Source organism: Henckelia pumila, chromosome 2 (assembly GCF_033568475.1).
Source record: "Henckelia pumila isolate YLH828 chromosome 2, ASM3356847v2, whole genome shotgun sequence".
In the NCBI taxonomy this organism is placed as follows: Eukaryota; Viridiplantae; Streptophyta; class Magnoliopsida; order Lamiales; family Gesneriaceae; genus Henckelia; species Henckelia pumila.
The window spans coordinates 80,720,002-80,735,384 of record NC_133121.1 but is presented as its reverse complement, the minus strand read 5'-3'; the positions used below and the strand labels follow the sequence as shown (position 1 = coordinate 80,735,384).

General features: G+C 32.5%; 1 protein-coding gene across 1 annotated transcript; it reads right to left on the bottom strand.

Moving 5' to 3' along the window:
* Window positions 1–12,332: 12,332 nt before the first annotated feature.
* LOC140884420 (palmitoyl-acyl carrier protein thioesterase, chloroplastic-like) lies at window positions 12,333–15,146 on the bottom strand. Its single transcript, XM_073291175.1, has 6 exons — window positions 14,570–15,146; window positions 14,049–14,182; window positions 13,619–13,732; window positions 13,288–13,465; window positions 13,087–13,155; window positions 12,333–12,703 (listed from the first exon to the last, which is right to left on the bottom strand). The coding sequence occupies exons 1-6, from the start codon at window positions 14,972–14,974 to the stop codon at window positions 12,461–12,463; spliced, it is 1,143 nt and encodes a 380-aa protein (XP_073147276.1). The 5' UTR covers window positions 14,975–15,146; the 3' UTR covers window positions 12,333–12,460.
* Window positions 15,147–15,383: the final 237 nt, after the last annotated feature.

The window sequence follows — 15,383 nt, the reverse complement described above, 5'->3', positions numbered from 1 at the left end:
CATTTTGTGTGGCAAGTATAACTCGTTTTACAAATAAAGAGAAATCTAAATTATCGTTATTAATATTTGAAAACACTGTTTCTATTAATGTATTTAAAGATGTAGTTTCATCCATAAATGGAATGTTTTCTTTCGGTGAAATTAGGATTTAATCTTTTTCGTTAGTTTCCTCAACACCATCACCAACTCTTAGTAAATAAAAGAAAATTTAGGATCGAGTAATGCTCGCATATTTTGCTTTAGTTTTATTTTCTCAAATTGGTTCCATAAAGGTGACATAGCAATTGAGAAATCTATTATATTATCTTTATTAGTTTTAAGACTCACTGGTAATGTTTGACGAAAATATCCACCAAATACAATAATTTTACCACCAAAAATTGCTTGTGTATTCATTATGTCTCTTAACATTTCGTCGAAATTTTGAATAATATTACGTTTAGCCATTGTAGCCTCATCCCATATTATTAATTTTGACACCTTTATTAAATGAGCTATTGTGCTTTGTTTACTTACGCTACAAGGTTTGGAATCATTTTCATCTAAAGGAATTTTAAAACGTGAATGTGAAGTGAGTCCTCCTGGAAGTAAAGAGGTTGTGACGCCTGAAGTTGCTGTAGCAAGAGCTATGTGAGCAGCCGAACGAATTGTGGCAAGAAGTGCCTTGTATAAGAATGTTTTCCCAATACCACCAGGACCATCCACAAAGAATACATGTCATAAATTATTATTAACATGATATAAAATTCGGTTGTAAGCATATTTTTGTTCTTTATTTAATTGCTCAGCAACAAGGAGATCTTCATTAGGTATAATTATGTATCGTTCAGTTTGTAATTCTTTTGTCAAACTATCATTAAAACTTGAAAGTAAATCATCTGTTATTGAGATGAAGTCTTCCAGCCTTTTTCCCATCAAATAAAGATAGTACGCAATGATGTCTAATACTTTGTGTCTAATTACATAAGGGTTGAGAGACTTATTTTGTTCGAAATCTTGTGATAAGAAATTTTCATATTTCAGCCATAATCGTTTGGGGTTTTTTGGGTTGCAATAGACAAGGGCAGTAGCAAATAATTGTCGTAAAGCAACAGAAATTAGGTAAACAGTTTCTTCTTGGATACAGATATCAACATTGTTATCATCCTCCATTAATCCCAATATTTGTGTTGCTTCTCTAAATGTAGCATAAATTTTTCCATTGATTGTTCGTAAGTCTTTAAAGGAAGTAGGATATTTGTGTTGCTTCTCTAAATGTAGCATAAATTTTTCCATTGATTGTTCGTAAGTCTTTAAAGGAAGTAGGTTTTAGAATTTGCATGAGTAACAACTTTAGATAAAACTTTTCGCCATCTGTTGGTTGACATCTAAAAATTCTACCTATAACCTCATTTCTTTTACATGGTTCCCATTCTTTTGTATCACAGTGCCGAGTAAAGTACTATGGAAATTCAACATATAAGCAACCAAGTTTTTTAGCATAGTCATTGTATTTATTCATGTAAAAAAAATTGTGTTAACATAGTTTTTTTTAATTGTAGGGTTATTAACAATGGTGGATAATGATTGGTTGTCATTGAAAGTTATCAATTGTTGATTTTCTGAATGAATTGGTAAACATATTATAGATGGATGAATATGGTGAAGATCAAAACTGAAAATTCGCTAAATTTCTTCGGGAGGTGAAATCCATATTGCACATTGAAAATTTTTTTATCTCATCAACCATTGAGTCTTTTTCATTTGGAGCTAATGTATAGAAAATCCTGTCGTGTCCTTTGTAAATATATTTGTAGATATATTTTACGGCTTGAATAGTTGAACATATTTCAACGTTGATGTGACAATTAAATTTAGCAAGAAGATATGGGTTGTAAGGTACAACACAACGATTATCAAGTTGTGAGCTTCTAATAGAGACTATGTGGTTGTCATTTCTGCGTAGATATATTGGATATCAATTTATGCCATACTTAGTATTTTTTGAGAAATTTTTAGGGTAATTAAACTTACAGGAACTTTTTTTCATACAAGGACATGATGGATTAAGTGAACCACAAGGTCCATGAATCATATATTTAATTATCGAAGAAAATAAATATGGATGTGTTAGCTGATTAGGTAATTCAGCACAAACAATTCTATTAAATGCTTCAGGGTTAAATATTTTTGATGCTTGGTTTAAAATGAGCAGAAAGTGAGCATGGGGTAAACCTATTGTTTTTTGGAATTCTATTACATAAGTATAAGCAATAACGTGACCAAAAATTGCATTTGTAAATAATTCATTTTTTAAAACTTGTACTTTCGCACGAAATATTATAGCAATCAAATTATGTCTATTTTGTATTTCGTCGGAGGGCAAACATAAAGCTTTTATTTCTGGCCAATTTGGGTTTGAAGTTATTATAAGAAAAATATCAGGTTTTCCATAGCGTTGTACTAAAGTTATAGCATCCATATATCTTTTACGCATATCTCTAGGTCCTCCTATAAATGACGCAGGTAATATCATACGTTTTCCATTGTCAACACCTATTTCAAACCCTTGTGAAATACTATCTAATTATCAACAGTACATTTCATTACGTAAACGATGTTGCATGTCTGTACTTCTAAAAAATTCTAATCTTGTTTTTTTTTTTAATTTTGATGTACATATCTATTATATATTGTTGTAAAAGCCTACCAGTATGTAGCAAGAAAGATTTATTGTTTTTTCGTATTTGTAATTTGTAGCAATAATATTCACGAGACGACACCATCAACCTATGGTTTTCTGTTTTCTTTTAGGATTTTGTAGTTGTGCAATTTCGAATATCATAAATTCTTTCACCATCGCATATTGGTGTTGGAGTATTTTTTTTTTCTTTCATTTAATCTTCTAATATTTTGATGCCACCCGGGTTCTCCATCGGAAAAATGAGAGGATATTGCATAGGATCATAACAAGCAAAGTAATGTTTAATTATTTGAGGTTGAATATTTTTTGGATATATTTGTATGTGTTGACTTGAATATTGGTTTCCTACATCACTTTCTAACCAAATTCCAGCAACTTGATATACCGTAGGTTTATTAAAAACATGTTGATCGACGATAGGGTCAGCTTGTAAAGAAATTTTATATTCGTATAAGTTTTGAATATCACTAAGACTTCGGAAGAAATTTGCATAAGGATTTACGCTTAAAATATGAGTTATTTTTTGTACAAGAGTTTCCTTAAATTTAGAACTGATATGCATTCGATTCAAGACCTCATGTTCAGTGTCGAAAAAATACAGTTGTAGATTTTTAGAATTTTGATTATTTGATGGTAAGACTACAACAAATATGTTAATTAACCACACTGAAAAGACAACGGTTTTATACACAAACTGTTGTCTTTTGACCTTTAACAACGGTTTTTACAAAAACCGTTGTCGTTGGCCGTAAACCGTTGTCTTATATGTGTTAAAGACAACGGTTTTTAAAAACCGTTGTCTATGAGCGGGTTTTTTAAGGCCTACGACAACGATTTTAATTAACCGTTGTCTATGTGCGTGTTTTTGGAGCTCTACGACAACAGTTGTATTTTTACCGTTGTCGTTTTGTATTGCTTTATGTAGTCTAAGACAACACGTTTTTTAAACCGTTGTCTTTGTTTTTATATCTTTGTTTATATATATATATATATATATATATATATATATATATATATAGCACATGTAACCTACAACGTCTCTACACTCTTAAGGGAAGAATGAAAAAAGGAAAGAAAAGAGAAGCCCAAACCCTAGTCCAAACCCGTCGCCCCTTCGAACCAGCTCAAATCCGGCCGACGCCTTAGCCACCGATCGATCGCCGAAAACATCTCCCGCTTCGATTTAAGCCATCTCCATCTTTGATTTAACCCATATCCAGCTTCGATTTAAGCAATAAATCATAATTTTTGAGCAAGGAATCGATCTGCTCGAAGTCTTGTTCGGTGACCTACTACACGCGTTGTTCTAAATCTTTCTTGTGCGAGTTTGCTTCGATTTTCGGTTGTAAGTTGCTCTTAACCTAACCTCAAGATATTTCGAGCATAGTTCAGTCTTTCTCTGTTCCACGTTTTTCTATTTTTTTTGGGTTTTTTTTCCATATCAGTTGAAGATCTGTCGATTTTGTGTTCTTGGGATGCATTACTTTCTTCGTCGATTTGTATGAAGTAAAATTATATGTTCTTCCTCATAATTTCTGCTGTATTCGCTAATGCCGCTAATGTGTCTGCTGAGAAGGCTTAAGAGCACGAAAATTCCTATTTTACTCGTGTTGGAGAGTGTTTTTTACTGATAACTGTTTGCAAAATAACTTTATATGGATCCAGGATTCTTTGTCAAGCTGGAACTCTATCCCAGAAAAGGTAAAGAAGAAAATCTTGGTCTGCCTACGAGGAGAAAACGCGAGGATCGACAAAGGACAACAAGCGGCCTTAGCTGGAGCAGTGGGAATGGTTTTAGCCAACAATCAGGCTTCTGGTTATGAAATTATTGATGATCCTCATGTCCTACCCGCTTCACATATCAATTATATCGATGACTTGCCCTTTTTCCTATGTTAATTCTACGAGGTTAGCACTACTCGCCTCTCCGCTTAATCAAGACCCAAGATATATCCCATGCATTCATTTGTAGGGATTAAAATGAAAATTTAGCAACTCTTACCCCATGTCTGGTGTAGCTTCTATCACCCAACCCTAGACTCAATTAGGTACACACCAGCTCCATCCATGGCGACCTTTTTGTCCAAGGGTCCTAGCACCATCACACCAGAAATACTAAAGGTTTTTTGACAGCAAATTAACTAACTTAATAAGTACTTCCCTTTCATATAAAAAGGGGGTGTGATAAATTTTCATGTTGTAATTTTAGCCTGATATCACCGCTCCAGTATTGAGTGTCATAGCTGCCTACACGAAAACTCAGTGACCAACAAATCAAGATTTCGACAAATGATGTGTCAAGTTCAATTCTAATGGTATGATGGTTTGTTAATTTTGTGAAATTTTATACTAACTTAATAAGTACTTCCCTTTGATTTGGCTTTTTGTGCTACTCAGACGACTAGAGACAATTGAGTTTCTAATATAAAATTTGTTCCTTACATCTTCATCTTCGATTTAAACCATAAATTTGTTCCCATATTTGCAGCAGACTGAGCCAAGAAGCTTTGATAACTCCCCAGAGGAGCCTCCTAGACCTGCAGTGCACTCGTTCTGCAAGGTTTTGACTGCATCAGATACAAGTACCCATGGTGGATTCTCCGACTTGTATTTGAAAATTTATAGTAACAATGGCATCAGTAGGTTTGCTCTATGGCTAGATTTATGAAGTATCACATAGTTTAGTGTTACTTCTGTTGTTGTGATGGATATGCGTATTTATCTATGTTACGAGTCTTCTTATTTTTCAAAGCAAGGTTTGTTTTTGGCTTCTTCATTGTCATTCGTTTCAGCATTTAATATGATTGCTACTGTTTCATGTTCACTTAGCAGCTCATGGCTTTATTAGGGGGTCATTGTTCAAGCTCAGATTTTGTTCCATTTGAGGAGTTCCATTTGTGAGGACATGAACAGAGAATACTTAATTTATGGTCTAATTTGTTTGTTGATCACTAGCTTTATTATTATTTACTTTCTAGTGATTATAAGTAGCTGCTTTGATGATTCGATGTTAACTAATGTCTACTTTTGCTTTAAGTAAGCCTTCAATTATGATTTTACTCTTTATATCACACTCTGTGAACATACAGAAAATGCAATAACAAAGCTATTAACTTATCTCAACTGCGTCGTCTGGGAAACAAGGAGTGTGCCAGTGTGATCTTGGGCTCTTTAGTTTTTTAGAGTTATCATTGAGAACCTTGCTGTAGGCTATATCTGCAAGTGTTGCTGCCCATTGAATTGGATTTTCCCATTTTAGTTTGCTCAGTTCTAATGCAAAAAGTATGTGTATTAATGTTTTAATCATATTAACAAAGATTAGATTATGAGACAACCCAGAGGGAACAACTAACTTCGTTGGTTCTCACATGATCTCGACAAATGTGTGATGCTGTTGGTATGCTAAAACTTAGTAGGGGACATTTTTTGATCTTATTTTTAATGAACTTTTCCAATGCTTTAACATATTATGCAGGGATCTGCAACACCTCCTACGGCTGTTACCATATTTTTCGGGGCAAATGACGCTGCCCTACTAGGAGGCATTGGTGAAAAGCAGCATGTGCCCATGGAAGAGTACAGGGAAAATCTTAGAACAATGGTTCAACATATTAAGGTTTTTATTCTCCAACTTCGTCTGTGCTCAAATTTTATTCTCCTATTATTCATCCAAGGGGAGCACAAGTTTCTCCTGATATTTTTTAAGATAGTTATCATTCCTGAAAAATATCCTTGAAGAAGTTTTATGCAATTGAAAGGACTTGTCTTGTATAACTTTGCCCTTGCTTGAGTAGCAAAGTAAAAAGATGTGCGACACATCACATTTCTTTCATCATTTAATTCAATAGTTTTCTTGATATTGATTTTTGTTTTACTCTGTAATTTATGTCGTCTATTCTGGGAATTCGGTGAAAAGCTAAATCCTTGGTAATCTTTAGTTTGTACAGTAGACTGGCTGTAAACAGGGATTGCTTGCTGATCATGTAAACATTCACATTATATGCTTTTGATTTGGTGCATATAAGTAAATATTGAAGTTATAAGTTTTACTTGTCCAAATACATTATAAATACTATATCATGTAAACATTCACATTATATGCTTTTGATTTGGTGCATATAAGTAAATATTGAAGTTATAAGTTTTACTTGTCCAAATACATTATAAATACTATATCTGCATCAGGATTTGGTTTACGGATATCTGCAGAGTTGGTTTCCCAAGACACTTGTTGTGCTCATATCTCCACCTCCCATTTATCTAGAAGGGTGTAGAGAGTTTGCGAGGTATAAAATATTTTTATTTTTCATCTTCTCAGAGTCTTTTTCAGCTGCGTGAAAATTGTTAATTGTAAGGCGTGCAAATATACTTCGACAGTGGATTATTTCTCTTGATGTTTCTTACAGAAGCTAGAAAGTGGAAAGGATGAATTATGGTACTTAATAGTGCAGCATCTTATAGTGCAACATTCACTATGTATTAATCCAATCTTATAGTATCAAATTTCCTTAAATGAGCTTTTAACTTCTCACTGGCATGGCCAGTGCCGCCAGGGTGGATCACTTGTTTTTGTTGAAGTAGTCAGATTTTGCTTCACCTTTAATCAATGGTGTATAAGTTTCCTTTTATGTTCCAGTTAGTTCTTATTTTCTATATTGCTTAAGGAATTTTCTGCAAGCTGGTATATGCATCTGCAAAAAGATGGTGAAATGTTTGATGAACAGATAGGCAACAAGTCCAGCAGCTAGTTTCCAAAGAGGGAAGCATCGTGAAATGTTTGATGAACATATATGCATCAAGTGTGACTACTGTGGGTTCTGATTCTCGATGTAAAAAATATATTGCCACCTTTGTTAAGTATGTTGACTTAATTGTTTCATTCTATTGATTCGTGATATGGTTGTATTGCTGTTGTTTTCTTTTTGGTTAAATTTTAGTCATATTTCAGTTAATTTCATTTATTTCAATTACATACTTCGATTTCAATGTTTGGAAATTATCTTTGTTAGAGACTTGCTAATTTCTTTTAGGAGAATTAAAGAGGGTAAGTAAGGGCATTTAGAATTCTATTAAGAATTGACAGTGCCATATATCTTCTGTACCTAGTACATGTATATTAACCATTCTGGTACTTGTGCAAACTATTTTTTGGTAATCTAAAGAGTATATTTGGATTTTAGGATACTATTTGTACGATACAATGATACAAGGAATTGACAAAGTAATTGATTTAAATATTCATATAAAAAAATGCTTTTACTGTGATACTTTTTTTGGTTTGGTTTAGACTTCCTATTTCATACGCCAAGTAGGTTAGTTAACTGCCTTTGATTTTGTTTCTATCGTAGTCCTCTTCCTCTCCTAATATGTTGTTTTGCTATATTTTATTGTTCTTATAATTGAGATTTCTTGCCTATATATTAAATGATTCGAAAAATATATTCTGATAATTGAGATTGCTACATTTGTATTGTCCAACAAGATAGCAAGATTGAAGATTAAAAATTGTGAAACAAGGGTTCCATGTTTATGAAGATTAGTTCATAGCTATGTTTTTTAGTATGATTTGAATTAGAATTCGAATTTTATTAGTTCATAACTCTATTTTAGAGTGTAGATTGAATTAGAATTAAAGTTTTGACTGATTTATAATATTGAAAAATGTATATTAAATTTTATTTTGGAAATTTTAAATATTGATTTATTTATAATATTAAAATTTGTATATTAATTTTATTTTTTTTTTATTTGAGAAACGACAACGGATTTTATCCATTGTCTTTGTCATTTTAAAACTGTTGTATTTTTTGATGTTGTTAAAAGTCCACTAAAAGAAAACGGATAAAATCCGTTGTCGTTGGGCGCACTTTCAACAACACCTAAAAGTACAACAGTTTTCTACAGCCTACGACAACGGATAAAATTCGTTGTCTTTAGCCGTTTTTCTTGTAGTGAGAGTTGATCCATGAAGTGGCAAACCTGACCCTGTACGCGAAATGTGTAAATCCCATCATTTCTTGTAGCTAAAGTTTTGTCACAATGTATACCCATTGATGTGAATGAAAACATATTATTGTAACTATGAACACAGTTAATAAACTCTTTAGCATCCGGAGCATTGCCAAGATACAGCTGAACTAAGTCATAAGGCATTTCAGTGTTTAAAAGATTTACATCTCCTAGTGAGAAGCAAAATGTTGGTGGCTCCAAGTAAATACGGTGTGCATCACAAAATTTACAGTTTGGAATAGTAGACAGTAAATCTAGACTACTCACTATGCATCTTAATGGGTCAACATCAACATTTTGTTAATCAATTGTATTTGAAATTAGAAACTATTTTTGTTCTCTACATCAAATGTTTTTAGCCACTCTACGATCGTCAACGCTATTGTATTTTTTTTTACAAGTTTTTGTTGACATTATCGCAAATTTGAAGTGTTGGACAAGGTATAATAATAATGTAAGTTAACTATAGTGAAACTTACCTTTTCTGAAAATAAGAATTGAAACAAAGTGTTTTTCTTAAACTAAGTAAAACAGAGCACGATAGAAAGGTAACAGTGTACTACAAGATAGAATTGAATAAATCTAAGTATCCCTACATGTAACCTTAGTTTAAGCAGTTGACTAAAGCATAGACACAAAAACGTATTTTTTTCTTTTTTACCTAAGCGGTTGTTAAAGTTTAGGAGGAAAATACTGTTGAACAACACAAACCTAAATATTTTTACTTCTAAGAGTGACAGAAAATACAAAGTACAGTACAATTTAGTGGATATGGTTGGTGATTGAGGTCTTTTAAAGTTTATAGCAAAATATAGATAAGAAAAGTGTCAACCTAGTTATGTTCTAGTTCAACGATGTTTAAACGGTTGATGAAAGCACGCTTTAATACAGAACAAAGTCAGCTACTTAAACACTTCAATTAAATAGAAAGCTGAAAAAAGATACACACATATACAAAGCATCTAGTCGTAATAAAATTCAAAACAAAAACTGAACCTATACGCCATTCGAGTCGAAGAACGCGAAATTTCTTTCGTTGTTCAACTTTTGTTCAACGTGGTCCGTAGAATTTTAGAAAGCAAGTATTCCTAGTACAACATGCATGCAAATCGTCAGAAAAAGTGATGAAAATAATTTATAATTATAAACTGACGACTAGTGATACTAATAGTAAACTTTGGAAAGAGTAGTCAAAGATAGTATAGAAAATTAGTCAATATTTCATTATTTCAGTCTAATTTCAGAATTGAAATGTGGATGGTAAAAGATATATGTATGTTCATCTAATCTAGCATTTAAATATGCAATGTTTTATATTTTATTTTAATCTCATACAAAATCAGTTAATATCTCGTTATTTAACAGTCCTTTAATTTTGGGATTGAAATATGAAAAATGGAGGAGACAATTAATAAATGCTAACTAGATATGTCATATGCATGTGTGGTTATGTTGTATTTAAATGTGCATTGTCATATATTTTATTTCTATCCCAAGCTTCAAATAAAATTCGTTGATTATATTCCTCATTTTATTCACGCACGATATCAGTTAACTATTTCAAAGTATCCTATTTGAATCAAACAGGTGGAACTAATGTTTTGCATTTAAAAACCTAAGAAATGTAATTGCAAAAATGTAAGAGGGATAAGAAGAAACAGAGCAACATAAATAAAAAGGGCAAAAACTGCAAATTTGGTCCTGTATGTTTGTCACTTTGCGATTTTGATTTTCTATGTTTTCATATTTCAGTTTTAGTCCTGCATGTTTCGATTTTTGCAATTTCGATCCTTTTTTCGAAAATGCTGACGTGACACTGTACACGTCAGCTCCACATCAACGCTGAATCGGTACCACGTCAGCGCCACGTCGAAAAAAGGACTAAAATTGCCAAAAAAATAAAGATAGCGGACTAAAACTGAAATTTGAAAATATAAAGGACTGAAATCGCAAAGTGACAAACATACAGGACCAAAAAAGCAATTTTTTCATAAAAAGGTTAAATATCAACAGAGAATCCAGCTGTGCAAATACAGTATTTGTATCAAATACAACCAGCTGATTGATCCTAAGACTAACAAAATAAATTTATTCAAAATAAATGTTGGTTTAGCCAAAAAGTTTAATCTTTTGGATTTAAACTACACTGAATCACCTTCAAATTTTAAAGTTACAGAAAAAAAATATCCTCTTCCACTTTGCAAAATTCGAACGATGACAGTGGAATGAAGATTAGCAGAGCAAGCAATTAACATTTGATGACACTATAAACTAAAGTTAGAACACGCATGCATAAATCAAAATATAATTAGTATAACAAACAGAAAAGCAGAAATCCCAGCACAAAAATTTACCAGTACGCAGATCGGCAGGTGGAGGAAGTCCGTAGAAATGATGTACCGTAACCTAAACAACAAAGCAGTAGGTATAAGTGCAAGAAAAACACACACAAAAATTCGAAAGCAAAAGGAGAACGAAATGTAAGCGTATAGTATAGCAGAGAGAAAAACAAAGAACCGAGTGATTTCGCAGATGGGCAAGTGGAGGAAGTCTGTAGAAATGATGTACCGTGACCTAAACAACAAAGCAGTAGATGTAATTACAATAGAAACACGTACACAAAAACATTCGAATGCAAAAGGAAAAGGAGAGAAGCAAAACCGAGAGGAAAGTAGAGAACCAAACGAGTTGAAGCAGGAGATCGAACTTAGCAGCAAACAGATCGTTAGACGTAGTGAAGAAGAGGGGAAGAGAGTTGATGCCCGATTGTCCAACTTATACCTCAACCAATAATTTTTAGACATCTTTTTTGTTTTATAAGGGGTGGAGATTGAGATAACAAAGACGCATCCATGTATTTATGGTGACTGGCGCGGTGGAGTGAAAAAAATTCAGACACGTGTAATTGGGGTGACGGAGTAATCTGGCCATTTTTTGATTTAACAGCTTTTCAAGTATGTAAATATCAAATTTAAATAAATTTTGGATAAATCAAAATTTTTTACATCCACCATTTCATATGAAAATAATATTTTGTATCACCATACTAATATTTGAGATAAATTGTAAATATTTTATGATCAAAATTAAATATTTTCGTTATTTTATTTATATATGATAAAATATTATGCAAAAACTTTTAAAACTACTAAAATTTAAGTTGTTGACAATATAAAAGTATTGTATTTGATATTTTTTTAAGGTAGAATATATAAGATTTTATTATATAAGAAAAGATATTATAAGGGTAATTATGTCTAATAATATATTATATATTTAACTAAAATTGAGTTATATTAACAATTTTTGGAATGTAAATAACACTCCTCATATATATATCTGTCAAAATGGGTTGGGTCCGCTGGATTGGCTCACCCTTGCGCGTTGACCCATCTCGTCGATCCGTTTTGGCAACTATATATATACACGGTGGCAGAGAATATCATAGGATGAAACTTCGATAGTCCTTGATTAAAGATATATCATATTTTCAAAATTTTCAGAAAATTGTTTATTAAAAAAATCTAAAAAAAAACAATAAACAAAATCTTCGTTTCCATTCGAACATTAGCTCTAGAAGTTGCATAAATTTACAATGCAAACGATAGAGTACTGCCACAAATAGGCCAACAAGAAAATGGAAAAAATAATAAAAAGACAACATATACTTAAAAGTTAATTACTGGCGGAACATAAACATATATAATATATTTATAAACAAATACTGATAAATTATTAGCAAAAAAATAGACGATCGATAAAAATGACTCATGGTTTTTTGAAGTTCCACACCGATCTTGCTCGAACGATCTCTGCATGATCATCTTGCATGCGAAGCAGATGTGTGCATTCTAAGTCACAATTTTCTTTAGCAATCTCTCCATTCTCCTCACATGTTCTTGGTTTCATACTTGTCAAGGATTCTAACACATTCGACTGGTGGCATTCGCGTCGATATTCCAGAATCATGCTCGTAAGATTATAATCTTCCAGTATTTTTATCGGCACGCTCTGCATGTATAATAACAAATCTTTTACCAAGCATCATACTCTTGTCACTTATACCCATTTCTGTCATTTTACAGAAACATGTAATTAACTTTGTCCTTCATTTGCATATATATTTTTTAAAAAACACCGAAATATTAACGTAGATGTTTTTGTAAAATAAATTACCAAGATCCATCTAATGAATATGTTTTGTTAAGAAAAGTGGACTTGAACCTTAAACCTAAATCAACCCAAAAACCAGCTAAAAGGAAAGATTGTCCAAGTCTGGAACTCAACCCGAAGCTAGTTCAGAGAGAATAACTACTCAAGTCTATATATAGAACTTCTAGCAACTTTACCCGACCAATGTGGGATAACTAACGCACCAACAAGTTTTGACGTACCTCCAAAATCCATCCAATGTATTTGACATTATTGACATGTTGATTAGCATCCATATCGCTCCATCGAGGCTGGATTAATTAATAATTTATATATATATATATATATATTATGCAGATAAACAATGAATGAAATTGATTAATTATATTATATTAATAGCGTGAAATTAATAGAAATAATATTTTCAAAAGAAATGATCTTACAGCCAAGCCAGTTCGCATGATGTGAGCTGTTTCATGAGTGAGCTTCTCGATCTTCTCACTGTCATTATTCTGTGGAGGAATGGAAGCCCTGTTCAGGTAAAATGGCTGCACTTCATTCTTAACTTCTTCTGGGATTTTACTCAACCTTCTTGTCTCTCTGTTCATCATCACCCATGTACTGCATATAAAAATGTCACATCAACACTCTCGCGACGCAACGGACATTTCCAAAAATTGAAAAGTACGAAAAGACGGAGATTGAATTTGATAACATAAAATACCAAAATCAGGCATTTTAATATAATTTTAATATAATCATGTAGGCACCTACCTGGTAGCTCTTGTTATAATTTTTTGGGTGTTGAAGTCTCGAATCACCCAATCTCGACGCATCCCATTTTTACCTGCCGCATCCACCCATGTGTCTATCTCCACCAAATCTCCCCTATATATCAACAAACAAAATAATATTCGAAAAATTATTACGCTTTAATCGTTGAGCTTGCATGCCCCTAATTAATTATAATTTTGGTTTTGATTCTTTTGCCTACGTGGCTATTTGCGATTTTGTATGGTCAAGTTTTAGATTTTGGCAATTTTGGTCAATTTCTCTTTAATAGCGCCGATCGACATCACATCAACACTATACTCCACTGAAATCTGATAACATAGATAATTAAAATTTATATATACATAACCAAAATTACAATTTTTCAATAATTAGAAATGTAAAGATGATTGGGGAAAAAAGTATTAATTACCAAGAGCTATATTTGTCAACTTGCACGAGTATACGAGTAACAACCCAAATAAGTTTCCGAATGCTCATCTCACGGGTTGCCCCAAACCCGTTCCCACCCACGCCTGAACTCGCCACATGATTCAAAGCTGTCTCCTGCACAAGAAATTTTTAATATACATTTTCTTAAATAAATTAAATTTTAAAATAATTAAAATACCAGATCATGCATCGCGAAATATACTATATATGCTGTATTATTAAGTATTATTCTCGTACGTAGAATAAATTTTTTGGTCATTTTTCATTCAATAAACATATTATAAAAATCTATTTCAGTAAATTTTATGACCAACAAATATATATGTCTATATCACATGTACCCCGAGCTATTCCGATCCCCTTCCAAAATAAACATACTATATTCTTTGAAATTGATTTATTTAGGAAAAAAACAAGAATTTTACCGAGAATATATATATAGGACATTAAATCAAGAGAAGAATAAAATAAAATAAAACCAAATTAATGATTAACATGTACCTGGAGAAGATTCATCAGGGTTTCCATTGTAGCAGTTTTATCAGGTCCGATTTCATAAGATCTTATAACAAAAGATTGCCTAAACACGAACCGATTCTCCACGAATCTTCCCATCAAATATTCATGATTGCTCGAATCCTGATCGTCGTCGCATTCGCTATTGGTTTGATCCAAATGTGGAATCCCACCAACATGACTTCCGTTAACTTTCTTCCCGTTGATCGTCTCCACATTCGTCCTCGTGTTGGCGTTCAACCTCAAGGGTTTCCTCACCTTGGAACCATCGTCGAAACCGAAGCGAACCCGTCTACACGAGTTGAATATCCCCTCCAAATTGTCGTTCTTTTCGGAAAAACAAGAATTTGCATGAACATTTAGACCAGCACTGTTTTGCATGGAAGCCATGATAACCTATATTCCTTGATCTATTCTCCTTATTTAATAAAATTCATATGTTTTCGTTTGCTAATTCCCAAAAAAATATGCGATAAAAAGTGAAGAAATATTAAAAAAAAAAGGTGAATATATACTTGTGATGTTGCGCTTAATAAGTAGCTCATCTACTTATTGAGAAAGGCATGGGAAAATTAAGGGTCGGGAGATTATACACAAAAACAAATGTAAAATAAAGAGTTGAGAGGAAATAAAAATAATATTTTTTGTGCATACGTGTGATCGATAGCTTAAATTGTTGAATACAAGGGGTACTCAATGGACATTGGCAGCTCAACCACTTTTTCTTTGGTGGGGGAGAAAATGGATATATTTCCTTCGTTGATTTATGCGAAAAAGTGGAGAGTTGTGCGTTTGAATA

Bases quoted from the DNA above. Each gene is read 5' to 3' on its own strand.
- LOC140884420 (XM_073291175.1), bottom strand. From the start codon at position 14,974: ATGGCTTCCATGCAAAACAGTGCTGGTCTAAATGTTCATGCAAATTCT. The intron at 13,466-13,618 runs GTAGGTGCCTAC...TTTTATATGCAG, and splicing joins ATTATAACAAGAGCTACCAG to TACATGGGTGATGATGAACA. The intron at 12,704-13,086 runs GTACGTCAAAAC...TTATACATGCAG, and splicing joins ACATTGGATGGATTTTGGAG to AGCGTGCCGATAAAAATACT.